Raw genomic sequence first — 25879 nt, 5'->3', positions numbered from 1 at the left:
AATATAAATGTATAATCTAAACTGAGATGCTTATATTTAAAGGAACACTCCAACTTTTTGGGACTTAAGCTTATTCACAGTATCCCCCAGAGTTAGATAAGTCCATACATACCTTTTTCATTTCTGTGCGTTCTGTAAGTGTTATTTGACGCACCCACCGCTAGCCTAGCTTAGCACAAAGACTGGATGTAAATGGATAAGGTAGCATACTAATCCCAATAAGTGACAAAATAATGCAAACATTTTCCTATTTACATGTTGTGATCTGTATAGTCACAGCGTGTACAAATAACAAGGACTATATGAGACAGAGACCATTTTTAATCGTATAAATACTGGGAACTATATTCTCACTAGGCGTAGGAGCACAGCTACTTGGGCGGAGTGAGAATATAGTTCCCAGTATTTATACGATTAAAAATGGTCTCTGTCTCATATAGCCTTGTTATTTGTACACGCTGTGACTATACAGATCACAACATGTAAATAGGAAAATGTTTGCATTATTTTGTCACTTATTGGGATTAGTATGCTACCTTATCCATTTACATCCAGTCTTTGTGCTAAGCTAGGCTAGCGGTGGGTGCGTCAAATAACACTTACAGAACGCACAGAAATGAAAAAGGTATGTATGGACTTAACTAACTCTGGGGGATATTGTGAATAAGCTAAAGTCCCAAAAGGTCGGAGTGTTCCTTTAATATTTAGCTATGTGATAATTATGTCTCAATCATAAATGTACAAATATGAGAAATTTAAAAGAGAATAACATTTAAAAATTGGTCACATTGATTTTACTGCTATAAATCTGCCAAAATTCTAAAATTGGTCACATTGGTTTTGCTGCAAAAAATCTGACAAAATATTGAAGGTTTTGATGGTATACACCACCATTCAAACGTTTTTCGGTTGGTAAGATTTTTTAAATGTTATAGAAAAAAGTCCACTAGTTTCCACAGAAAAAAGTTTCACCAAGGCTAAATTTATTAGTTTTAGTTCAGCATTTTGCGTCCATCGCTCTCTCTCTCCTCCTGGCGTCAGGTCAGACTCGGTACAGTATTAGATCGTGACCACTAGAGGGCAGAAATGTGCCGGAAAATCAGGTCAGATACTGCTCAAAATGTGTCACATCCTGGCGGAGCACCATTGAGGGAACAAAGAAGCTGGGGTGAGTGTTCGTTAATGTGCGTTTTATTGCATATTACTGGTTTCAGCAAACAGCATATTATCCGTGTTGTAATATAACAAACATACCTATTTAAAAATGAAGTTTTTTTTTGTTTATATGTATCATGATTTTCATATCTTCAACGGTTGGCGGACTTAAGCTGTAACTTAGCCCGCTAGCTAATGCTGTGTCTATAACACCAGGTTGTGTTTAAAAAAATAATAATATGAAAAGTAAGAAACGCTAAACACAATCCAAATAACGTAAAACACATTTTCTGCCTGAAATGCGAATATGAATTTGTTTTTCTTATGATATTTCACTGTTATGTTATTCAGCTAGTGTTAGCCGCTTTCATTCATTGATGTTTTGCACGTTAGCATCTCCACCGTCCAAGCATGCATGCATGTAGTCGGGATGCTTATAGCTCGTCAAGTACAACACCTTTACGTTGTTTTTCGTGTTAATAACCTTTGTTTTCTCCCATTGTAGTTGTCATGGTATTAAGTTAATCAATAAATAAACCTTTCAGGCTGCTGCAAGCCCTCTCGCCGTTATCCTCACCCAATACAGGCCTGAGATCCATACACACAACATCTCATTTAATTCCTATTACATCCACCGCTTTATACCAAACACACACACTCACACTGTGGGATGTTTAATCAAACAATGTCTTCGAATTTCACGTTAAAGCTAAACAGGTGGGTGTATAGTTGTTTTAAACAAAACATATTTGATCAAAAAGCAGGTTGATGTGTAGATGTTTGCAGCTCGATCAAGTTGATCATGTTTTTGCACACATGGAAAGCATGCCTATTCGTCTAATAAGTTTTTGCCCTATTTCAGAACCAAATGATGGGGATAGCCTGATATCCTCAATCCTACAAACAAGATGTCAAGTAAGAGCACATTTCAATTGATTGGTTTGACCCCCTTAAAGCCCACCCATCTTTATCAGATCTTCAGAAATGACTTTATTAAAGATGCTTTACCATTTCTTTGTTTAATATGACTACTTTCTATAAATAAAGTGTAAATATGGGTGTGCATCTTGTAGATGTAATTGACTGACATTTGTGGTGTGAATTAATTTGTGCACATTGAACCGATGCGGATGTGACGAATAAGTAGGCTTTACCGCTGGTGAAGGATTTTCAGTTAACTTCAATAAAGGCGATTACATTTTCCTTCCTTCTCTTCCTCTCACAGAGCGGCCACCCTATACCCCTGCCCCCACCCCAGCCCCCACAACAGTAAGTATCCAGGACATGCCAATCATCCATATGGCCCCTCCCCTCCCCTCCATCACCCAAACCTATACCTTAGGTTCGTTAGAGAGGAGAGGAGAGGATTGTGGGAAGGTCACAGTATCACACGGGGTGGCTTTTATTATTTTTGTGTACAGCTTAACAGTTTAAAACAGTTTACAGCTTAACAGTTACAGTGGCACTGTTCATTTACACATGTGCAGCTCATGATTCGGTCTCTTGGAGCATCTTAGTCTATTTACTGTCACTGTATCAAGAGCTGCACGTTTAAACAAACAGTGCTGCGCTCTGACCTGAAATCACATATGTAATTAAATCACAGCCTTCACAATTTAATAATCGCACTAAGCCATATCACATTATATATTTTATTTTGATATATTGTGTAGACCCATAAAAAGTTAAGCCTTCATGGTTATTCATTAAATACTATGTTTAGAGCATAATGTGTGTAAGCCTCCTTGTGCTTTGAGGCTTTCACATATCATTTAATCATTGTACATTAAAATAGATTCTGAGAACCATTCACAGTAATTTAGTTTTGATGCGTTTCTCCACATGCATTGAATCATGTGTGGTTGAAACATTTGATCCAAATCCCTGGTAATTACTCTTAGTGTCCCAGAACTGTTATTCCTGTAATGTAAGAGACCCATTATTCTGTCGTACGCCACCATGAGATTTGGCTCAAATACTCCCGATCACGATCCCTAAAATTAACAAAGCCTTTTAGAACGTCATTGCGTCCCACCACCACCACCCATAGTGCCTGTGGCTTTGCTACAAGTGGATGTAGAGTAATGCTAGGGTTGTGCTGCTATCAAAGATTGCTGCTTTTTGCATGTTTTATGCAAATCATGACAGAAAACAAAAGCAGGTTCTCCTTTTCATTTTTTTTGTCCCTTCCTCCCTTGTTTGTGTCATTTCTCATTCGTGTTTTGTCTCATTTGTCTCCATCAGCAAATGCCCACCACCCCTGGGTTTGTGGGGTACAACCCATACAGCCATCTGGCCTACAACAACTACAGGCTGGGAGGGAACCCCAGCGGGAACAACAGGGTAATGGTTCGACCGGTGCCAACTAGGGCCCTAGCGACAGCCGAGAGGACGCTAAAGCTAACTTACATGGCCTGAATATGAAATAGAGTGAAATGCTTTGCTCTTACACTGTACAGACTCATTTCATAGAGTTGAAGGTGTCTGTCGGGTAGTAGAGTCGAGTCTTGGGTAGTTCTCAACTAGTAGCTTCCATAATCCTCATGCTTCTGTCAAGCAGTCACTCTCAGTAATGTCTGGATGGGTGTGATTGACACAGAATGACTTGTAGCTTCATAGTGATTGCTTCTCAGAACTGTTCCCCCTCACTCCCGTCAGCCATCCTATCACTTCATCATGCACGAGAGCCAACGGCCGTCCGCTCGCATGGCTTTAGATGCCCGTGCCAAACTCTGCAACTTGGCACGACTTCTGAGCAAGCTTGAGGCATTTTAGCTGTTGGCTTGTTTCATACAAACCTCTGCAGAATCATTTTCGGCTGTAAAAGACAGTTGCTTTGTGTCCAAAAGGGTGTAATGCATGGCCTTGTCGGCGTAATGTTAACATGCTGTATTTGGTTTGCCGTTCAGGTACGTCTCCCGCCCCCTTTGTGAAGCGCTTCACGCTGTCATTGTTTCTGTTTGCCTCCTGTCCCTCTCTCCATAGTGCTCCATTATGAAAGTTCTGTGTTTTCTGTGATGACCATGTGTGCACTTTATGATCTCTAACGCCCCGCGTGGTACTCTTTCCCTTTCCCGCAGAACTCCTCAGGGATCACCGTTCCTAAGCCGCCCAAACCGCCCGACAAGCCGCTGATGCCCTACATGCGGTATAGCCGGAAGGTAAGCAGGAAGGTAAGACACCCACGGTGTCTGCTTTTACTGCTTGTAAATTGAGGAGAGCGCTTCTGCGATCATCTCAGAGGCTGAGGGGTGGTCAGTGGCCTGACTCCGCCCCTTCATATGGTAGACCCCCAACATTGCTTCATTGCTTTCTTCTGTTTAACAAGGCTGGGAAGCTGACATCTTTTCCAATCTGCTCATTTGAGGCTATAAACTTTGCTCCATTTCCTTTCTGTTTTGAGCAAAGTGTTTTAAAAAGATGAAAATAAAGCAGTTAGGTTGAATCGATTAATGTGTGTATATATATATATATATATATATATATATATATATATACATAACAGATCGATATATATATATCGATAATAGATGGATACATAATGTTCAGATCAATTACTCTTACTTTTCTCTCCTGCTCTGCATTCATCCTTTAATTTTGGACAGAAAGGTAGACAAACATTGGTGCTCTTTCTCTCTATCCTTTTGGAAAAATGCAACCCTCTCCGGCCAGGAACCCTTACTGTTCTGTCGACTCTGAACTGACACTTGTCTTTCATAGGTTTGGGACCAAGTTAAAGCCTCTAATCCTGACCTGAAGCTATGGGAGATTGGGAAGATCATCGGTGGCATGTGGAGAGATCTCACTGACGAGGAAAAACAAGACTATTTAAATGAATACGAGGCTGAGAAGGTTTGTTTCTTGCCTTTTGTCCTCACTTGAGATTGATTTGAAAACGATTCCTGGGAAATCGTTACAGGCACTAAGCAGTTTTTTTCCCCCTGCAGATCGAGTATAATGACTCTTTGAAAGCCTACCACAACTCTCCAGCCTACCTGGCATACGTCAACGCTAAGAACCGTGCTGAAGCTGCTCTAGAAGAAGAGAGCCGGCAGAGACAGTCGCGCCTAGACAAAGGCGAACCCTATATGAGCATCCAGCCCGCTGAGGATCCTGATGGTGAGAGTGACGTCTTAATGTCACATTTGGAAGCCACAAACATAATACAATACAAAGTATTGAATAGAATATAATGAACAGAATACAAACATACAACAACAACCTGGGTTTCTGCGGGGTCTTAAAAATGGCCAGATTTTCATCCTAGGACTTAAATTTCATTTAGTCAGGTCTAAAAAAGTGTTTACCCTCGTTCATTTCCAGAAACGCTGGCCGCAGTAAGTTATTACAAAGTAGCAAAAATGTATCGAGTTGTAGCCTACAAAGCGGAGCCCTATCATGTCGCTCGTGTGCTACCAATAGCTCGTGGCTTGATATGAGCTAGCTCGCCAGAGGCCGTTCACATATCACGTCTTTTGCGCGCTCAAGTTTGTTCAAATGTAGGCGCGCGGCAAGCACGCTCATAATTGAAGCGACGCGCTAATTTTTTTTACCAGGCGCAACAAGATGAAAAAAATCTAAACTTTTCAGAATGCTGCAAACGCACCGCAGGTCATGTGACAGGAATCAACCAATCACCCCTTTCCATAACAACATTGAAAGCTCAGTCAACATGAAGGATGGGGGTGCACCCAAACACTACTAATAAATATAAGCTAATGTGTAAATGTCTTTTTATAAAAAATTATTTAAAGGCTGAAATATGAGGTTTATCTTTGTATAAAACCTTTTTTGTCAAAACTTTTTGAACTTGTACATGTTAGTAGATAACATGTTGCAAGACACTCTTTTAAAATCTGGCCATCATTTTTAATGGTATTTTAATGTTTATGTAAACAAAAAGTGCATATTGATGCTAATCAATTAGTTTTTTTGCTGTTTTTCGACATAAAACTTGTTGAATTGACTTCATTCTGTAGTAGTTCATTCATCCTTTTGAACAGGATTCTGTGATAACCGTGATAATTTTGGTCACTTTAATCATCTCATCATTTCCTCTCTAGTTATGATCAACTAAAATCAACAATAATTGTGTTTATACAGTATAATATGCAAAAGTACAATTTTCTATTAAAAAAAATCTACCTCTCCCTCTCTCTCACACACACACACACACACATCAGATAATCCTAGATAGATAGATACTCTAATGATCCCGAGGTAACTATCTATCTAACTTGGATAATGCATCGTGTAGGTCTTAAATTTCAATCTTTATGGTCTTAAAATGTCTTAAAGTCTTAACCCTCTATTGCACGCATTATTAATTAGACATTGTAAAAAATGTTTTGCATGTTTTTATTACTTAACATGAGCTAAATAACAGATATATATAAAAAAAATATAAAAAAAAGTTTAAAGGGGGGTCGTTGGTAAATTGTTGCCATATGGCAACAATATGCAATCGTGGAAAGTACCATAAAATCAAAAAAAAATTAAAAAAACTAATTTTATTTAAAACAAGACTCAACAAATCCATCTCATACTTAGTGAAATGTTTAAACAAACATTTATACAGTAAAAACATTATATAATTTCAACAGTTATCTGAAATGTCTGGTAATAATAACCAGGAACCTGGAACCTGTCTCACTGAAATACACTATTCATTCGTTTCATTTCATTTAGTCATTTTTTTTGCTGTTTCATTTAATTTAATTCTCTTCATGACTTGTGAAAGTCAGTGAAGCAGAGGAAAACTAAACACTTGGAGCACTTGCTTCTTACAATGCCCTTGCATCCTGGCATTTTGCATCTGCCCTTCTCAGATGCATGCAAGGGCCAGTGGTCTGTGCGGTCTCTGCGGACAGGATCTGGAGGGACAAAGCTTTGGGGCCCTCTTTTATTTTTCCCCACCACAACAGCTTGTGAAGGTCTAATGTTTTTACCTTTAAAATATAAGAAAAAGTTGTAAACATAGTCTCAGAGTAGTTTCATGCTATGTAAGTCAATGGGACTCCATTAGGTTGAATGCACCAGGACGTTTCCATATTTGCATATAGTTGCCATATGGCAACAAATGTATTTTAGCATATTACAAAAAACTTATAAAATCAAAACTGAATTTAATGTTAAAAAATTAAAGTTTACTTACCCCAGATACTGATTTAATTTTTTTATTTGATGAAAATTTTCCAAAATTCTGAATAAAAGGCTATCTTCAGGAGCCCCAGACAGTGATGTTTGCATGTCAATGTCCATGAGCAAAAAGGACTGGCAAACAGGATATCCTGGTCATGTGACCTCATAAATTGTATTTTCTTAAAAGTTAAAGCCCCCTTTTCACAACTAACTGTAAAAACATAGATTTTATATCACAGCTTTAAAAAAAAATTAAGATAAAGTAATTGTTGCCATATGGCAACGCTATGCAATAGAGGGTTAAATTTGACTTACTGAAACCTGCAGAAACCCTGATTACAACACAACCAACTTGAACCGGTTGCAAAATCTGCTTATGGAAATTATGGAAATCTTTCACATGAATGCATGGATTCCTTTTGAAATGACTGGATTTGGCCCACAAAAATTTGCCGACAACAATAAAAATGACCGCACCTCTGATACTATTTAGTAAAACACTACAATCACATTCTAATTATTTCTCTCAGAAATATCTCTGTGACTTAGTTCGTCTCATTTTTAAAAAAATGTTAGTGCTTTTTCTCTCCCGTACGTGTTGAATTTTCCTCCTACATTTTGACATTCCTGACTGAATTATGAATTACCTACTGTTTTTAGACTCCAGTTATAATGGGCCATCATAATGGCACCAATGCATGTAATTTAAAAAAAAAGTAAAGAGAGGGGCTTAAATATGATAAATTAGTTTGAGATACAAACATGTAATATGACTATGGGAAGTAACTTTCCTGGACTTATTCTTAGTGGATTAATTGGCATCCAAAGTCCAAGAGTTTTATAATGGTAGAGCCATTCAGATTTTCTTTTACATATGTCCTGCTGAGAAATAAGTATCATCCAAATGGCCCTAAAGTTTAAAAGGAAGTTCTGAAACTTGTGCATTGAAGAAAAAAAGCACTCCATATTCTGTATTGATTGATTCCAAATATGAAATTTCTCTTAGACTATGACGACGGTTTCTCCATGAAGCATACAGCGGCAGCTCGTTTCCAGAGGAACCACCGGCTCATCAGCGACATCCTGAGTGAGGTTGTGGTGCCTGATGTTCGCTCAGTGGTGACCACTGCTCGCATGCAGGTGCTCAAACGTCAAGTCCAGTCGCTCATGGTGCACCAGGTAGGTTGGGCACGTTAAAGACACAAGTCATAAAATGTTAAGCACCTGGTCAAATCATTGTTCCTGGTTTTATTTTGTTTGTTTTTAAACAGAGGAAGCTTGAAGCAGAGCTGCTTCAAATCGAGGACCGACATCAGGATAAGAAGAGGAGGTTCCTGGAGAGCACAGACTCCTTCAATAACGAGCTCAAACGGGTGTGAAATTCAGTTTGATCGGTGAACTAATAGCCATTCTGTTTAGCCTGAGCTCAAATGCCAGATGCATGGTCAGTGATTGATGTGTGGTTTGTTTGCTTTTTTTAGCTGTGTAGTCTGAAAGTGGAGGTGGACATGGAGAAGCTGGCAGCTGAAATGGCGGCTGCAGAGGAGGCTGCTCGCCGGAGGGCGGAGGAGAGAGAGCGGGAAGCAGCAGAGCAGGTGGAGAGAGCTGCTCAAGAAGAGCAACAGCCAGCTGGGGTCCAGGCCAATGCCAACACAGAACAAACCTCCACCAGCGAGACCAAGGATGGAGAAGACAAGCCCACCCCAATGGAGACGGGTCAGACCTGCACCATTCTTTTCTCTTACTTTGAATATTGAACAAAAATAGTAGAATAAAAGATGTTTGACTGACCTTTGTGGTGTCCGTCCTGCAGAGACTCTGGCTGAAGCTTCTGAAGTGTCTCAGGAGGCCGAGCAAGGCACCCCAGCTGCAGAGGGAGAGAAACCAGCCCAGCCTGAGCCTGCAGAGGGTGCTACAGATGAGGGAACCAGCGACAGCACCGCTCCGTCTGAGAGCAGCTCCGGACCCCCAGCGGAACCCCAGGCCTCAGACAACACCCCTGAGGAGCGGCAGCCCACCCAGACCCAATAACCTCACCCCCTTAATCTACAAGTCTCACTTCACTCTGTGTAGAGTCATATGTCCTCTAGGATTTGTCATTTGATCCTATGACCTGCCAGTACAGTGAGTGAGAACAGTGAACATTTTTGCTCCCCCTCCCACCCCAACCATAATATTCGACAATGACAGCAGAATCTTAATTGGTTTTCCACCCGTTTGCTTGATCAGACACGCTGACCCACATGGGACAAGCCCACTTCAGTACTTAAGAGATTCTTGGCCATTACAAAAGCTGATTTATCATTCTAAAGTGGAAGTAACTTGGACAAATGTTGAATAAAATGTAATACTTGCTTCCTAGTCACCAAATGGTTACAAAAAGCAGAACTGCAAGGTTATTTTGCTGTCGCCTAACATGTTATTTACCTGTGGCACAGTTATTTTATGGTATCTTTTTTCATCCTTTCATAGTTTGAGTAGTCTGTGGGTTGTATTTTATTTTATTTTTCTCGTCCTAGTTTCTCTCTCTCTCCCTCTCCTTTTTTTTTTTCTTTTTTTTTTTTTACTTAAAATAAAGCCATTTTAACACGTCATGATTTTCCAGATTGACCACACAGAGCAGAGGGACATTGTTCTGTTGGGATCTTCATGGAATGGTATTACTTTAAGCCTCTGGATTATTGTGTTTTGTATTGTTGGAAGGCATTCCCTCAATAAAGGGATTTCTATGTCTGTTTTAAACATCTGCTCCTTTTGTCTTTTTTGTGTTTTGTCTGCTGGTTTATGGTTTTGGCAATGAGTTGTTGTTTGTGTTAAAGTTTTAAAGCCAATGATTTATTATTACTTTGATTTTAATATATTTAAAAGCGTAATACTGGTTCAGGTCTCTGGTTAAATTGTGTGTAAGGTAATTCACAGCATTTCAACCAATTTTTCCATGCTTCATATTTACATTACATTTATTCATTTAGCAGATGCTTTTATCCAAAGCGACTTCCAAATGAGAACAATAGAAGCAGTTAAACTAACAATAGGACAACAAAATGCAAGTGCTATGACCCTTCCCAGTTAATCTAATCTTTTTTTTTTTTTTTTATAAAGATAATAGATCTAGAATAAAAGATAAAGTGTTAGTATTAATGGATTAAGTGTTACCGAAAAAGATGTGTCTTCAGCCGTTTCTTGAAAATGGCCACGGACTCAGCAGCTCGGGTTGAGTTAGGCAGATCATTCCACCAACAGGGAACTGTAGGATTGAAAATAATCCAAGATATTTGAAATGAACCAAGACATTTGCTTTACCGTTTTCCACCCCCTCTTTCTACCACAAGGACCATTTGGAGTTCCTAAAGACAGAGGGGCTGATAGCGATTCAAGGCCTGTAGGCCAAGATGTGTCTACTTTTGATGAATTGTCATACAATGGGGGAAGTTGGAATTATCTGATTGGTCAGTTTGAATGTCTCACATTTGGGTTTTAGTCACATGGTCAGGGAAAGGATAAAACAAGATTGTAACTGTTACTCTAGCTCTCTTATTCTCTGGGTCCCTTTCTTGGGGCTCTCTCTCTTTACCTCCTCTTTCCTCTTGACACAATCGGAATGAAATCAATCCGATTGATGAATCCGAACAAGGTGTTTACATGAATGATAAATAAAGTAATCGGGTTGATGTGCGCGTTTATATGTCACAAGTTTCAAATCGGATCTGATGTTTTGACATGCGCACACTGCACGAAAATACAGAGTTTCCCGCTTTTCGCGCATAAATATTCTCCTCTATTGGTTCATTATTTGTTTTAAACAGCAGACGTAATATTGATTCGTCTCTGGTCATAATTTAGAGCATATTAACCGTTTTGCCGTGCTGCTTATTGATCACGCAGTAAAAATGCCCCTCCCCGCGGCCAAAACCAGACGTCTGTGGATGAGAATCCAAAACAAGGCCTGGTGGGACGTTGTCCAGCTTCACTACACAGACGCGCGTGTGAAATGAGAATTTTAGAATGACGGGAAACTTATTAATATGACACTTTATTCAACAGGAAGAACAGCTCGTTCCGCGCGTCATACGTCATTACGCTAGTTAACGTCATTGCACATGCGCAGTCCTTTCAGTTTCGGTTTTCAATCCGATCAAGTGTTTACATGTTCTCTCGATCGGATTACAAAAGGAATAAACCACCCCTTTCAATCCGATCGAAATTTCATTCGGATCGAGCTCAATCGGATCGATTAAGGTGTTTACATGAAGGTTTTTTAGTCCGATTGAGCCGTCAATCCGATTATAAGTGTCCATGTAAACGCAGCTGTCACTAAACCGTCATTAAACCGTTTCAATTACATGTCCTAACTAGTTTTGATTTGGTATTGACTTTGAAGTGCTACATATTGCAATACAATATTGTCACTCTCTTTAGCAACGCTCTCCCACATATTAAGCTATTGTAACTGTGCTTATTTCCGTCGTTGGTATAAGTAGCAGTTGGTGGAATAGACAGGAAATTTACAGTCTTCTACCGTCATTCGGCAGTCTTGCAGACTGAACCCCTGCAGGAAATCCACCCTTACAGAACAGACCAGAAAAAGATCAGAGAAAGATTTTGTGCCTCTTTGAGATGGCACCACAAGACGGTGTTCACTTGCAGAACGCAAGTTTCTGGATGGCGCGTAAGTCTGAAGTAGTTTGGGTAAAAGGGAGCAGAGCCAGTGGTAGTTCTGTAAGCAAAAGTCAGTGACTTGAAATTTATGTGAGCTGCAACTGGCAACCAGTGTAATTTTGTGAGGAGAGGAGTGACGTGTGCTTTCTTCGGCTCATTAAAGACCAATCTAGTTGCAGCATTCTGGATCAGTTGCAAAGGTTTGACAGTGCAAGCTGGAAGACTTGCCAAGAGAGCGTTACAATAGTCCAGTCTGGATAGAACAAGTGCTTGGACAAGAAGTTGTGTAGCATCCTCTGATAGGAAGGGCCTGATCCTCCTGATGTTGTATAAGGCAAATCTGCAGGACCAGGCAGTTCTAGCAATGTGGTCTGTGAAGTTCAATTGATCATCAATCACAACTCCAAGGTTCCTGGCTGACCTTGATGGAGATATGGTTGACGAACCTAGCTGAATGGAGAAGTTGTGATGAAGTGTTGGGTTGGCGGGGAACACAAGCAATTCTGTCTTCGCAAGGTTTCGTCGAAGGTGGTGATCCTTCATCCTGCCAGAAATGTCAGTCAGGCAGGCTGAGACGCGAGCAGCAACTGTCGGATCATCAGGCTGGAAGTGTTATATAACACCTATAATTGTGGAATGCAGAAAATCTAGAAAACTACAGACTAATTGATATACAAAGCAAACATGTTTGAAATTGTTGTAAATTGAAATCAAATTGACCACCCTCTTTAGCAAAATCCATTTAAAAGCAGTAATGTTTTTTTTTATTCAGTGAATAAGCACGTTTGTTCCAGAATCTAGATGCATTGTCTGATTTTATATTTTGATTATTTTTTTAAATGAAAGTTGCATCCATATTACATTAGATTATGCTGACCATAAAACCGTTTAGACATTAATAATCTGCAGAGACAAGAGAAAAGTACATTTATAGACAAGTACCGTAAGGAACACACAATACAGCTCAGCTGAATGAACAATTCCAAACTGCCTTGTTCTTTGGAGATTTCGTGCGTGTGCTCTTCATCAAGCAGAACAAAAACCCCAAGTGTAATAAAGGATGTGATCAACCTATATTTATCACTACGTAAAGGCATCTCCATAGCAACCATAGGAAAAAAAGACTCTCCTTATAATTCCATTAAAAACCAAAGCATTACAGAGAGGCAGAGATCAGGCACTAGAAAAGGTTACAAGATATTCTTAGGAACAATAGGCCTGAATATATAATTTTCATCTCTTTGTGCATTACGCATACAAGTGCAGTAACTTTCTAGTGTAGGGAAATCACAAATATAATCATTTAAACTGAAAAACTCAAGACATTTTCATCATTTACTCACCCTCATCGTATCGTTCCAAACGTGTATGACTTTCTTCTGTGGAACATAAAGGAAGAACATATGTGACGACTGACTTTCACTGTGTAAACAAAACATACAAACACTGAGACATTTATCAAACTATCTTCTTTAATGTTCTACAAAAACGCAATCAGTTTTGAGTAAAACATTTCAAGCATTTTCAAGTGCACTAATACCTTTAGGAGCATGTTTAACACATAGCCTATATATTCCAACAGTAGGTGCCAGTATTTTATCTTGTTGAATCTTGCTCTGCTGACAAAAAAAGAGAAGATTTTGCAACGATGGATGTGCTTGACAATCAAATACATTTTTACAACAACAACAAAAAACGACATCAATAGGTGTCTGAGGTTCCAGTCTTGAGGAGCCTCTCTCACATAATGCACAAACTCACAAAGAAGATTGCAAACCGCAGGTAGCAGGTATGGTGTGCGCGCGTGTGTGTGTGTGTGTGTGTGTGTGTGTGTGCGTGGGCGACTGCCAGCGGACAGCGTAGTGGGCGCAGAGCAGGTAAACTCTGGATGCTGTTATAGCTTATGGGCATCACTACTCACATGTGATCTCTGTGACCTTAACACTATATCTCCCGTACCACCATTAAACTACGCAGTTCTAGGTTGCATTTCTGTCCTTCTCACATGTGGCTGTGCATTTAACGGTTTCCTACAAGGCTATTTTAACACAGGAAAAGACAGTGTCAACTAGAGAACATATTTAACGTGGCCTTCACCGCACAAAACGTCACAACAGCTCTAGAAGCTAAAAAAAGCAATCTTGTCTGCAAGAGAGATTAATTTTATAACATCACTTTTTACACATTTAAAACAAATGTAAAGAGTAAAATCCACAATTAACGTGAAGATGGTTTGAAAAGGATAGTTCACTCAAAAATGAATCAAAATGTCATAATTTACGCATCCTTATATGTTGTTTCAAACTCCAGTTTGTAAGTTTTTTCCTTATTTTTTCTAAAATATGTTTTTGAATAATGTCCACACTGCTCTTTCATGCATTAAAAATGAATTGGGACATTCTGATATAAAAATCTCCTTTTATGTTCCACAGATGAAAGTCATACAGGCTTCAAGAGACATGTGATGTGTGTATCTGGGTGAACTATTCCTGTAGTGTAATGAGAAATGACATTAGCCAAGTAGCATATGTGTTGTGCCTAAAACTGCCTACTACACAATTATTTATTGGATTTAACATTCTCGTTTTATTCAGTTTTTTTTTTCATTTTCTACACAATATGAACAAGTAAATGTGTGTATATTTTAAAATAAATTAATATGTGCAAATAGTCTGATTACTTCATATTCATAAATACAATTAGACTTAGAAATTCTTAAGGGTTCTTATTTATTTTTCTTTAATCCTTTAAATCCATTCTAATTCTGTATTTTTTTAATCAACAACAACAAAATATTAAAGGCCCACTGAAGTGCCTTGAAACGTGCAGCATTATTCAATGTGTTGACGGAATTTCCACTGAAACAGGAAGATAGGGCGGGACACATCGAACAGCCCCTCCCCCTTTTTAAATAGCCAATAGCTTTTTTGTTTATATCAGAGCTCAGCCAGAGTTGTTGAGCTCCGTAAAGCCGCAGTTTTCTCCTAATCTCTATCTGTTTCTCCTCCAAATCTCCTCCATTTCGCTTTAAATTCAGTTGGGTCCAATACGTTCTGTGGTCTACGCCGACTCGCTCATATGGTCTGCTCTGTGCTATATTGCCTCTATAATGTAGGGGGCGGGACGCTTTAGATTCTAGAGAGCATTTGATTGGACAGAAAATCTGATGAGAAGCTGAAGTGCAGAGTGATGTCATCAGAGTCATTGATCCATATTGAGAGACTATTTCATGCTAATTTTGTCATTGTTTTTGAGCACACTAGCTTATAGATAAGAGCAGTGGTTCTCAATCCTGGTCCTGGGGACCCACAGCTCTGCACATTTTATATGTCTCCTTTATCTGACACACCCTGTTCAGTTCAGAGCTCTTTCCTAACGAGATGATGATCTGAATCAGGTGTGTTAAATGAGGGAGACATACAAACTGTGCAGAGCTGTGGGTCCCCAGGACCAGGATTGAGAACCACTGGATAAGAGCAAGGCTAACATATTCATACTAAAAGTAAAAAAAATGCAAGCAAGCCACGGTAGCCTACTTATATGCTATATATTAAATATTTGTATTTATATATAAAATATTTATAATTCAAGAATAAAAATCTGACTACTTTAATTTTGTTCAGCTAAAAATGTGCAAAAGCTGTATTTCCCAGTTAATGTGTATGCGTGTTCTAGATACAGGTAATTGGCGTTTCTTTCGATATTACAATCCTCACACATAAGCAAAGACACTATTTATGTGATCCGTTTTGTGTTTATGGTGTGCATGCGCCTAATTAACCCTTAAACGCATATCCGGTCTTTAGTGACCTGGGACGTCATTCACTACCCTCCTCCTCATTCATTTTTTAAAGTGAGATATCAACCTTCTTAGTATTCCTCAATCAATTCATTATAAACAATATAACAAGAAAAAACAAATACAATTATAAAAGAATGCCTGTTTTCCCATTCATTTTTTGTACATTTTTTATAGGGTCGCTAACGACCCAAGGTGTGTAGCAGTGTAATATTTTTTTCTGCACAACAATAATTGAATCTTTAATGACTGAATAGGTCGATTGTTGGAGCCCTGGAGAATAGCAGTTCAGCAACAAGCATGAATCACACAGTATGATACAGGCATATGACAACATCAGCACAAGAAGTTTAAGCTCCCTGCTGAAGTTCACTCAGTCTCTCTCGGTAAGTGCATTGTACTCTCAGCCGCTGGTTGTCCTTGCCTCCTACTTGTTAGTGCGTCACAGAAAAGGAATGAAACAACTCTGCTGAAAAGAGTCAGCTGGGACACAACATGAAAATTTATGTAACAAAGCTTAGACGTCAATTTAGGCCTATGTGAGCAGCCACCGAAATAACTTGGCTATCCGTGCAGCTTCAGACTTTAGGGAGATCAGAGAAACTGCAGCCTGTTGCATCTGAACCCTTAAGAAAATACTTTGATTTAATTGTAATAGTATTATAATTTATAGGTTTCTAAACTAAAAGGTAGGGTAGGCAATTTTGAACAGGCTAGCAATAGCAAGCTAGCTTTGAAAGCATAAGATCCCACTCTTCCTTCAGAGTGTCTCCCAAGCCACGCCTCCTTCAAAACACATGAAAGAGACAGCGTTGAATTACCATGTGTCTCAAAGCACATAACATTACAATAATAATGAACGTAAACAACTTACAGAAATCGCACTTGTTACTTACAGATTAATTTCGGTGTTGACAGTGTTGACAAAGAAACGCATAAATCTGAGTCTGAGAACTTGAACTGCGCAGGGTAGACATTGTATTCGGACCGAATACAATGATTGGACGAACATTTTTAGGTCCTGTGACTTCTACAGAAGATATACACTCACCTAAAGGATTATTAGGAACACCATACTAATACTGTGTTATGAATTACTATTATTACTATTATGTTATTACTATTATTAATAAATGTTGGCCCATATTGATAGGGGAGCATCTTGCAGTTGATGGAGATTTGTGGGATGCACATCAAGGGCACGAAGCTCCCGTTCCACCACATCCCAAAGATGCTCTTTTGGGTTGAGATCTGGTGACTGTGGGGGCCATTTTAGTACAGTGAACTCATTGTCATGTTCAAGAAACCAATTTGAAATGATTCAAGCTTTGTGACATGGTGCATTATCCTGCTGGAAGTAGCCATCAGAGGATGGGTACATGGTGGTCATAAAGGGATGGACATGGTCAAAACAATGCTCAGGTAGGCCGTGGCATTTAAACGATACCCAATTGGCACTAAGGGGCCTAAAGTGTGCCAAGAAAACATCCCCCACACCATTACACCACCACCACCAGCCTGCACGCCAAATTCTGACTCTACCATCTGAATGTCTCAAAAGAAATCGAGACTCATCAGACCAGGCAACGTTTTTTTCCAGTCTTCAACTGTCCAATTTTGGTGAGCTTGTGCAAATTGTAGCCTCTTTTTCCTATTTGTAGTGGAGATGAGTGGTACCCGGTGGGGTCTTCTGCTGTTGTAGCCCATCCGCCTCAAGGTTGTGCGTGTTGTGGCTTCACAAATGCTTTGCTGCATACCTCGGTTGTAACGAGTGGTTATTTCAGTCAAAGTTGCTCTTCTATCAGCTTGAATCAGTCGGCCCATTCTCCTCTGACCTCTTAAATCAAAAAGGCATTTTCGCCCACAGGACTGCCGCATACTGGATGTTTTTCCCTTTTCACACCATTCTTTGTAAACCCTAGAAACGGTTGTGCGTGAAAATCCCAGTAACTGAGCAGATTGTGAAATACTCAGACCGGCCCGTCTGGCACCAACAACCATGCCACGCTCAAAATTGCTTAAATCACCTTTCTTTCCCATTCTGACATTCACATTGGAGTTCAGGAGATTGTCTTGACCAGGACCACACCCCTAAATGCATTGAAGCAACTGCCATGTGATTGGTTGATTAGACAATTGCATTAATGAGAAATTGAACAGGTGTTCCTAATAATCCTTTAGGTGAGTGTACATGTTTTAATATTTAGACCACTTATATTATTGATTGCTATCAGGATGTGAAGAGAGTTTCAACCAGTATAACAAAAAGTGTTTAGAAAACAAATTGCCTAGCCTACCTTTAAGGGGTGTGTTTCCAATAGTGTAGCCTACTTTATGTTAAGTAATCACAGATTCATCTGTGCTAATGAGAAACATTTTCATGATGGTATGAAGTATATTATGATATGTAAGAACTGATCAGCCATGGAAATCACATATTGCATGGTGGTTACTTCTGTATAAAATAGTTATTCTTTCTTAGTTTGTCATATTTTTAAGGTGCACTCAGTCAGTTTTTATCTTTAACTGGCACATATTTATTCCAGTTTCACCAGTGGTTGTGAAATAAAACGTATGCATAAAGTGTTTTTTTTTTTTTTTTTTTTTTTTTTTTTTACTTTGTTTCTGTGCCCTCACACACTAACTGTTTGTATATCTCGGTTTTCTTTTTGTTCCTCTCAGTCTCATACTAAACACATGAATGTGATGGACATTCATTTTAATTGAAACAATTTACGGTGTATTATTTTGTACTGCAGGTCATGTGATGTCATGTTAGTGCCCATGAGAGGGCGAACCGCTCCTTTAGAATAAAGTCTCTTTTTTTCTAGATGACTACAGTAAAGTCTTATTATCTCATATGGCTGGATATGACTTTAATAATATTCATCTTACATGCTATTTTTGTGTAAAACTTTTTATTAGAAAAAAAACAACAACTTTTATCACATATTATCATTTATTTATCATTTATTAGAAAAAAGTTTTAGCACATATAATTTGTGTTTTAATGCAATTAGGCTACTTCATATACATTAGCTATCATCAAGGCAGTGACAGGCTTCATGGTTTACATTTTTCTTGCAATACAAATTTCCATGTTTCGTAATCTAGTCGTAAACGTTTACTATTGTCTCTTCCTCATTATGCTGTTGAGCGCTTTCATGTAAATGTGAGAGAGATTTGACAGAATCTCTATCAATCAGCTCTGCTTGCCAAAGGTAAATGAGTGGGAGGGTGGGAGGAGTCTGGTAACTGCGCGTCAGTTTGTGTGTGTGAGAGAGTGTGTGTTTGCGTGTACCGGGGTGTAAGGAGAGCACTTGGGCGGAGAAGGACGCAAAGCATCGCGCCTGAGAGTTCATCGCAGTCTGAAGCTCCGCATTATATGTACACACTCCGCTCAACTAACTCCGGTATACAGGCTCGCGCAAACTTTCCCCGCGTTGAGAATGGCAGAACCGGCACAGTCGAACAGCGATGGAGAGGAGAGCAGCGCACCCATGAGAGGCTTTGCCCGACAAGGTGCTCTGAGACAGAAGAACGTTCACGAAGTCAAGGATCACAAGTTTATCGCTCGCTTTTTCAAGCAGCCTACTTTCTGCAGCCACTGCACGGACTTTATCTGGTAAGTTGCTCTAAAACTAGTTCATTACCTACTGAGCTGTATGGCAAGCTGCTTTAACATTCATTTATTATAACTAGTGTTTTGTGTCGTTAGTTCTTGTGTGTGTGTGTGTGTGTGTGTGTGTTTTTAAATTACTAGTAAGCAATCCATTAGTGACTAGTAGCCTTTACAAGCAAATTTTACAAGCAACTATGCATTAGATAAATGTACTTTTTCATTAGATACTAGTAGGCCTATTACTCACACCTTAATAGTAGCTTAACTATTCACATCATGGTTACTATTTATTTTTCTACACTTTTTATACTAGTGTCTGTATACAAGGCACTCTATATGTCTTAAAATGTCTCGCAATAGGCTATGCAATGGCTTGCTCCTTAGTAGGTAAATGAAATCTCTTATTAGTAAGAATAGAAATGGTATAGTGAAAATGCAGTGGGAATCACATTATTGACTAATAAATGAATAACAAATAAAAATATAAAAATAATTTAAAAAAAGATTCTTTTTAATTTTAAGGAATATTAAAATGGCTTTCCATAGAGGTGGACCTGTTACTGTTGCAGCTCAAGTGTAACACTGTACACTGTCTCTCAAGACATATTGTATGGTTTACCTAAACAGCACTCATTTATGAGGATCGTTTAGGGCTCCGCTGACTCAGAATATGCCTGAAGTGTCCAAAATGTTGATCGGTAGGAGCTCACTTGGTTTGAGCCATGGCTTTATTGATTTCCCTAAATAAAGGATGTAAAGTGCTAAGTAAAATGAAAATGGGAATGGGAAAATACGACTTGATTGTAAGTGTATAGTACAAGCAATATGAAATGAGTCATACTACATGAGACAACAGTCAAACCATAAAGTGATTTAGTCAGTTCTAATATTTTTGGTTCTAATATTTTTTTCAATGAACCATTGCTTTTATCTTTCAGGGGTTTTGGGAAACAAGGATTTCAGTGTCAAGGTAGGAATTTACTATTCATTGTATATTTTGAAACATCTTTGGAAGTGTAAAGAGAAACAGTAAATTCTTTTCAAGGACCTTCAGTATTGTATATTTGACACATCTCAAAGATTTTCCTTCTAATGGTGTTACTAGAGGACTTGTTGACAGTGTTTTGAGTCTTAAAGGAGCTCACAAGATCTATTTTGAAAAGATGCCTTGAGGTTTTCCAGAGGATTCCACTCGAGTGATGATATTAGGAACCTCAATAGGTGCCTCAAGTATCTTTTCATTTTCACAGTGTAAATATGATGGTATCATTCAAAGCATTTTGACAGTATAATTGCAATTTATTAATGAGACTAATAAATTATATTTGGACACTGGTAAAATACATGATCGGGCAGATAAGCAGTCTCCGATAACTACCTCTGTTAAAATAAAATCTTAAATTACACAGTTTAGATTTTGAGTTAGCTACATTTCATATCCACTTTCACAGTAAATCTATAGCCGTTTTTAAGGGGATTCTACCTGCATAACTGTCCAGAATGGAAGCATCTGTAATCCTCACTGGAAAAGTTATTGCTTCCTGTTCATCACTTGTGTCTAGTTACCGAATTTATGAGGGACGCCTTTGGAGTATGACCAAGTTTGGCATTTCTCATGTGAAATCATGAAATTATAGGAGACAGCTTTTTGACAAACTCTTGCAGTTTCACTTGGAAGTGTGAAGTTTTGGCACATTTTCTAACATTGGAATTTGTACCTGAAGACCATTGGATAGTAGTTTTCTGTATGAGTCTAGATTACACTTGAAAAGTGATTTTAATTCTTACACACTAAAGGCACTGAATCTTCTTTAAGGCGACTGCAATTACCGGTCACGGCAGGTCAATGGCACCCTCTGCGGTGCTTCTCCATTTTTTCCACCGCAGGCTTCAGCACTAGCTCTAATTACAGGTCCACAGATGAGTGTATGATGACTTTACTTTTCACTTTTTTGCTATATCTCCCTCTGTTCTTCGCTCTCTTTTTTTTTCTTTCAAGTCACGTTCTCAAATCTATTCACATCTCCTCTAAACCTGTTGAAACCCTCCATTGATTTGTGAGAGCAGAGCAGCCCTGACTGTATCTGGAAAGTCGGACCCCATTGGAGCTGAGGGAGAAAGGGAATTCTTCTGCAAGGTCATGCTCAGACATGCTGAAACCTGAGGGTCTCTGCTGGAAAGCAAAGCTGTTTGTGCCTACTATGAGATGTTAGAACAGTGTGGGAACTATACGTCTTGTTTATTATCAATGTAGGTTTTGCAGTTTCTTCTTCTCCTTTTGGTGTGCAATGTGAATGCACCAGAAGAGCAAGCTTGTCTCCTGTGTTCTCCTCCTTTCTCCAAGTGTTAGTTCACCCAAAAACCCTCATGTCCTCCAAACCGTAAGACTTTCGTTCATCTTCGGATCACAAATGAAGATATTTTGAATAAAATCTGAGAGCTTTCTGTCCCTTCATTTACAGCTCGTAAGACATTGACAGATCGTAAAAATTATCCACATGAATTGAGTGGTTTAGTCCAAATTTTCTGAAGAGACACGAACAGATTACATTTAGGCTTTTATTCACATATAAACATTCATCAACTCACACATCAGTTGTGGTAAACGGAAGCTCAAGCATGTTCGCTTGACATGCAAGAACCAAGGTTCATTCTCGTGTTACGCAGCACGTTTGAGCTTTCTGAACAAACCAATGAGGTTTGTTCTCGCATGTCAAGCAGGTTCTGTTGAGCTTATGTTTATGTTCACTGATCAATGTTTAAATGTGAATAAAAGCCTAAATTCAATCTGTTCATCATATAAAGCGATTGTCTCTCCTCAGAAAATTTGGATTAATCCGCTCAATTCATAAGGAATAGTTTTTACGATCTCATTAAAGTGGTAGTTGTATAGCTGTCAATAAAGGGACAGCACTGGCTCAGATTTTATTGAAATATCTTAATTTGTGTTCCAAAGATGGACGAAAGTCTTATGGGTTTGGAACGAAGGGTAAGTTAATGATGACAGAATAAAAAATTTTGGGTGAACTAACCCTTTATAACAGTTATAAGTTCTCAACCACTTTTGTTAAATGGAAAGATCAGCTTGGACATTTTGCTAGATTACTCCTTTTTAAGTAACAAAAATGCATGGTTTGAACTTTGAGATGAGTATAGGGTTCGATGTTTTTGGGTGAACTGTTCCTGTAAATAACACTAGTTCATGGTTCAGAATGAGCCTTTCCAACAGTGGCTTTCAACTTGTGTCATGTGTCTGTTCTTAAACAATGTAATGCAAATAATAAAATGCAACTAACCATGAACAAAACTATGCAAATAAAAAAATACTGTTTCTTGCAGTATTTTCACCATCATCTAGTCTAGTGCAGGATACTAATTACAGACTAGTCCACATTGTAGTAACCTGTGGCGTGTTGATGGCTGCAGTGGCAAAACCTCCGGACTAGCTTCACAGTTCCTGGGCCACTCAATTTAAGGTCGCTTGAATGGCAAAAAAGGTCCATTATCAATAATGTCCATTGTCAATAATATTGAAACAATAAGAATTCGCCTATGAAAATTCCCAGAACAATGATAAATGTGACTGTACTTTAAGGCATTGGTCTTTTCTTTTGCAGATCCATGATTAATTCAGATGTCATTGTGTACTTCAAGGGAAATAGTATCCATGATTTATTTCCTATTCATAATTATGTTCATTATTATCTGATGAACTTGAGATTGTAGTGCTTAGAAAATATAGAAAATCCTTTTGCCTACAATTCTTTTTAATGTGACTTTTTGTGTGTGTGTTCAATGGAGAAAAAGAGAAATAGATTATCTGAGGAATGTTGAAGACCCTTATGGAACACCAGCACAGCTGTGATCTGGTTCTTCCTTAATCATTAGTGTGTGGAAAACAGTGAGTAAATAATAAAATAGGATTTCCACTTGCTGTCAGCTTGATTGTGAACCAGCTGCTTAGGAGAGCCTCTTTTGCCTCCTCAGTCGTAATTGCAAAATTACGAGTTTGAAGAAGAGCTGGCAGAATGCTATAGAATGCTAGAATCTGGATAGAACTGAGTAACAGAGAACTAGAAAGAAGCTCATGAAGGATGGTGAAGGGATAGCGAGATGGTCAGAAGAAGAAAAAGTATTCCATTTTTGAAATAAATGATGAATATATGGGGAAATTGCTTATGGGAAATTGAATGTCTGCTTGACAAGTAAATGGATATGAAATGTTGATTTTTGATTTAAAAAAATGTTATTATGTGAGAATAAAAGACAGAGTGATTTGAGAAAATATTGTTGGAGATTGACCAATCAGAATGACTCTGACTTTTAGAAAGTCTCTTTGATGGTAAATTTCATTATTTGTACACCTTTGAAACCAACCTGATGATTTCACTTGAACGTCACTAACCACTCACCTTCTGCCTATATGCCCTTTGAAAACCGAAGCAGACTGTGATTGCATTTATGTATTTGTGATGCAGGGGGTGTCTCACACCTCGCTCTGTTCTGTGCAAAAGCAGAACATCTCCACATCTGAAGGTGTGGGCCGTTTAAAGCCTCTATAAATAGTATAAGTGTTCCATGAAGCAGTGCTTAAATAAGGGGGGGGGGGGGGGTATGTGTGGGCGTTCGGTGAGATCAGTAGTATATGTAATGCAATGCATAGAAGAACATCAATCAGAGAACACGCCATTAGTTCATATACGTCATCACCCTGTTCTTGCAAGAATAATTCATGTGTTTGCTCCATTTTTGCAGATTTGGAATGGCATGTTCCAGACAGTAGCCTCATTTCAAGAGGAAAAATATAAATGATCAATGGCAACATAAGGCACTGCTGCGTTCCACTGTAGAGAGGAGTAAAGCTGTGTGTATCAGCCACGAGGAAGATTGTATTGCCCTGAGGTTTCTCAGTAGAGTTCGTTTTTAATCTTTTCAATTTGAAATATCAACTGTGTAGATGTTTCTCCTAATATTTCCCTGAAGAGAGAAAAATAGACAATTGACATTCAGTAAGGCTATAGAGCTATAAAGTAAATGCAGATTGCATAGATCAGATTTGGTTTTGGAAGAATTTGATGAGAAATGTTTGAGTTAATATTGACATTTTGACTTCTTATTGCAGACTTTGCTATTGTGGCAACTGTTAGTAGTTTAAGACATTGAGATCTTTTAGAGGAGAAACATTTGAGATTACTGTTTTTCTTTAGGAGAAAGATCTTAGAAGCAGAAGTCTACATTTGCCCTCTGTGTGATCTCATTTAGCATATTTACATGCACTTTAAAAGTTTGATTTCAGTCTTTTTTTTTAAATGTCATGTGAACACTTTAGTTCCACTGAAATTGCATGAATCCAGTACAAAATAGTACAGTCAAGTTGTATTTTATAAGGTCTGCCACTATAACAGTCTGTTCTTTCATCATTTCAACTCAAATGGAAATAAAAAAATGATTCCCCAAAGGTCCCTTTATTGCTACGATCCAATTGTGATCGGAATCCATTTGCATTAGAAGTTAAATCTGAGCAGTCATTGGCTGATTGCTGATGTTTCAACCAGCTAATGAATGCTGAGAGCCAATTACGCATGGATAGAAGAGCCCAACAAGGGCCATCTGCTCGCCTTTCGGGACCTAATAAAAAGGTCTGCTGAGAGCCTTGTTGCAGGAAGAGAATGCGTGTAATAATGCAATAAGGACGTTCAACTGCCTGTAAAAGTGCCTCCATATTAAGCAAGTAGAGTTGAAACTCAATTTAGCCCTGAATGCGGTTAGCCTCTCCCGGTGCTTTCAGCCAGATTAGATCATGCTGGTGTTTTCCAGGCTACTTGAGGGAGGGTTCCTGCTCTGTTGACACTGCAAGGTTGTTTACTGCAGAACAAGATCCTTTTGTTTAGAACAAACATGTCTGACCTTTGTGGCTCCAATGTCCCAGAGGACAAGATGCATGAGGCTCAATATTCCCTTCTGCTGGACCTCATTCGGTCTCTCTGCTAAATTAAACCAACTTCAGCCCTTTCAATATTTATGTCATTGTCAGTTTTCAGTTTCGATGGCCTGAAAGGACTCAGACTTAATGTGAGGGTTTTTTGGAAGAGTTTTGAACTTCAACTCATGAGCTGGCTGGTCAGGTGCTCTTTGTTTGATTGCAGCCGGTGCTGCATGTGATGTATGTGCTGGCCGACGGGTCCATTGGAAGTTGGAAAGAGGGTTAAGAGGACAGGAAAGGCAGCCACCAGCTAAGCATCTGAAACTGGCTGGCTGGAGGTTCTCCTGGGACCGTCTTCTCTTTATTTGGCCTTACTTTTAAATGGGCCGTTAGAGAGAACTCACTCCATCAGTGAGGCAGTCCAGATCTGAGCCGCAGTTAGATAGACACTTTGAGGATTTATTGTTTAATGGTGCTTGATAAGGTTTCTCTTGTTGTCAGCTCATTTTCATAGCACCTATAAAATAAGAACATCTATAGCAATAATTAATTAAGTTTGTATCCCTATTCTGAGGGATTT

At 38.8% G+C, this 25879-nt stretch overlaps 2 protein-coding genes across 4 annotated transcripts in view; both read left to right on the top strand.

The window, feature by feature from the left end:
* The first annotated feature begins 1088 nt into the window (after positions 1-1088).
* On the top strand, positions 1089-10038 carry smarce1 (SWI/SNF related BAF chromatin remodeling complex subunit E1). 2 transcript variants are annotated; one of them, XM_081378053.1, is made up of 11 exons: positions 1089-1168; positions 2018-2070; positions 2381-2424; positions 3400-3498; positions 4236-4316; positions 4876-5007; positions 5103-5274; positions 8303-8475; positions 8568-8669; positions 8778-9012; positions 9110-10038. In XM_081378053.1, exons 2-11 carry the CDS (start codon positions 2064-2066, stop codon positions 9325-9327), a joined length of 1263 nt encoding a protein of 420 aa, XP_081234179.1. In that variant the 5' UTR covers positions 1089-1168; positions 2018-2063; the 3' UTR covers positions 9328-10038. The 2 variants fall into 2 exon arrangements, with proteins under 2 accessions (XP_081234179.1, XP_081234178.1); XM_081378052.1 differs by having other exon boundaries at positions 4236-4328.
* An 8975-nt stretch (positions 10039-19013) lies between these two features.
* The window catches only part of prkcbb (protein kinase C, beta b), a 143392-nt gene continuing 136526 nt past the window's right edge, over positions 19014-25879 (top strand). The window contains exons 1-2 of one of the 2 annotated variants that reach the window (XM_081384996.1): positions 19014-19379; positions 20315-20346. In XM_081384996.1, coding sequence (XP_081241122.1) covers positions 19204-19379; positions 20315-20346 — 208 coding nt within the window. In that variant the 5' untranslated portion in view covers positions 19014-19203. The remainder of the gene's footprint in view (positions 19380-20314; positions 20347-25879) is intronic. The other variant, XM_081384997.1, reaches the window with a different exon arrangement.

Source organism: Scardinius erythrophthalmus (assembly GCF_964197995.2).
Source record: "Scardinius erythrophthalmus genome assembly, chromosome: 1".
In the NCBI taxonomy this organism is placed as follows: Eukaryota; Metazoa; Chordata; class Actinopteri; order Cypriniformes; family Leuciscidae; genus Scardinius; species Scardinius erythrophthalmus.
Note: the sequence above shows the minus strand (reverse complement) of the source record. Positions and strands in the feature narration are given on the sequence as shown.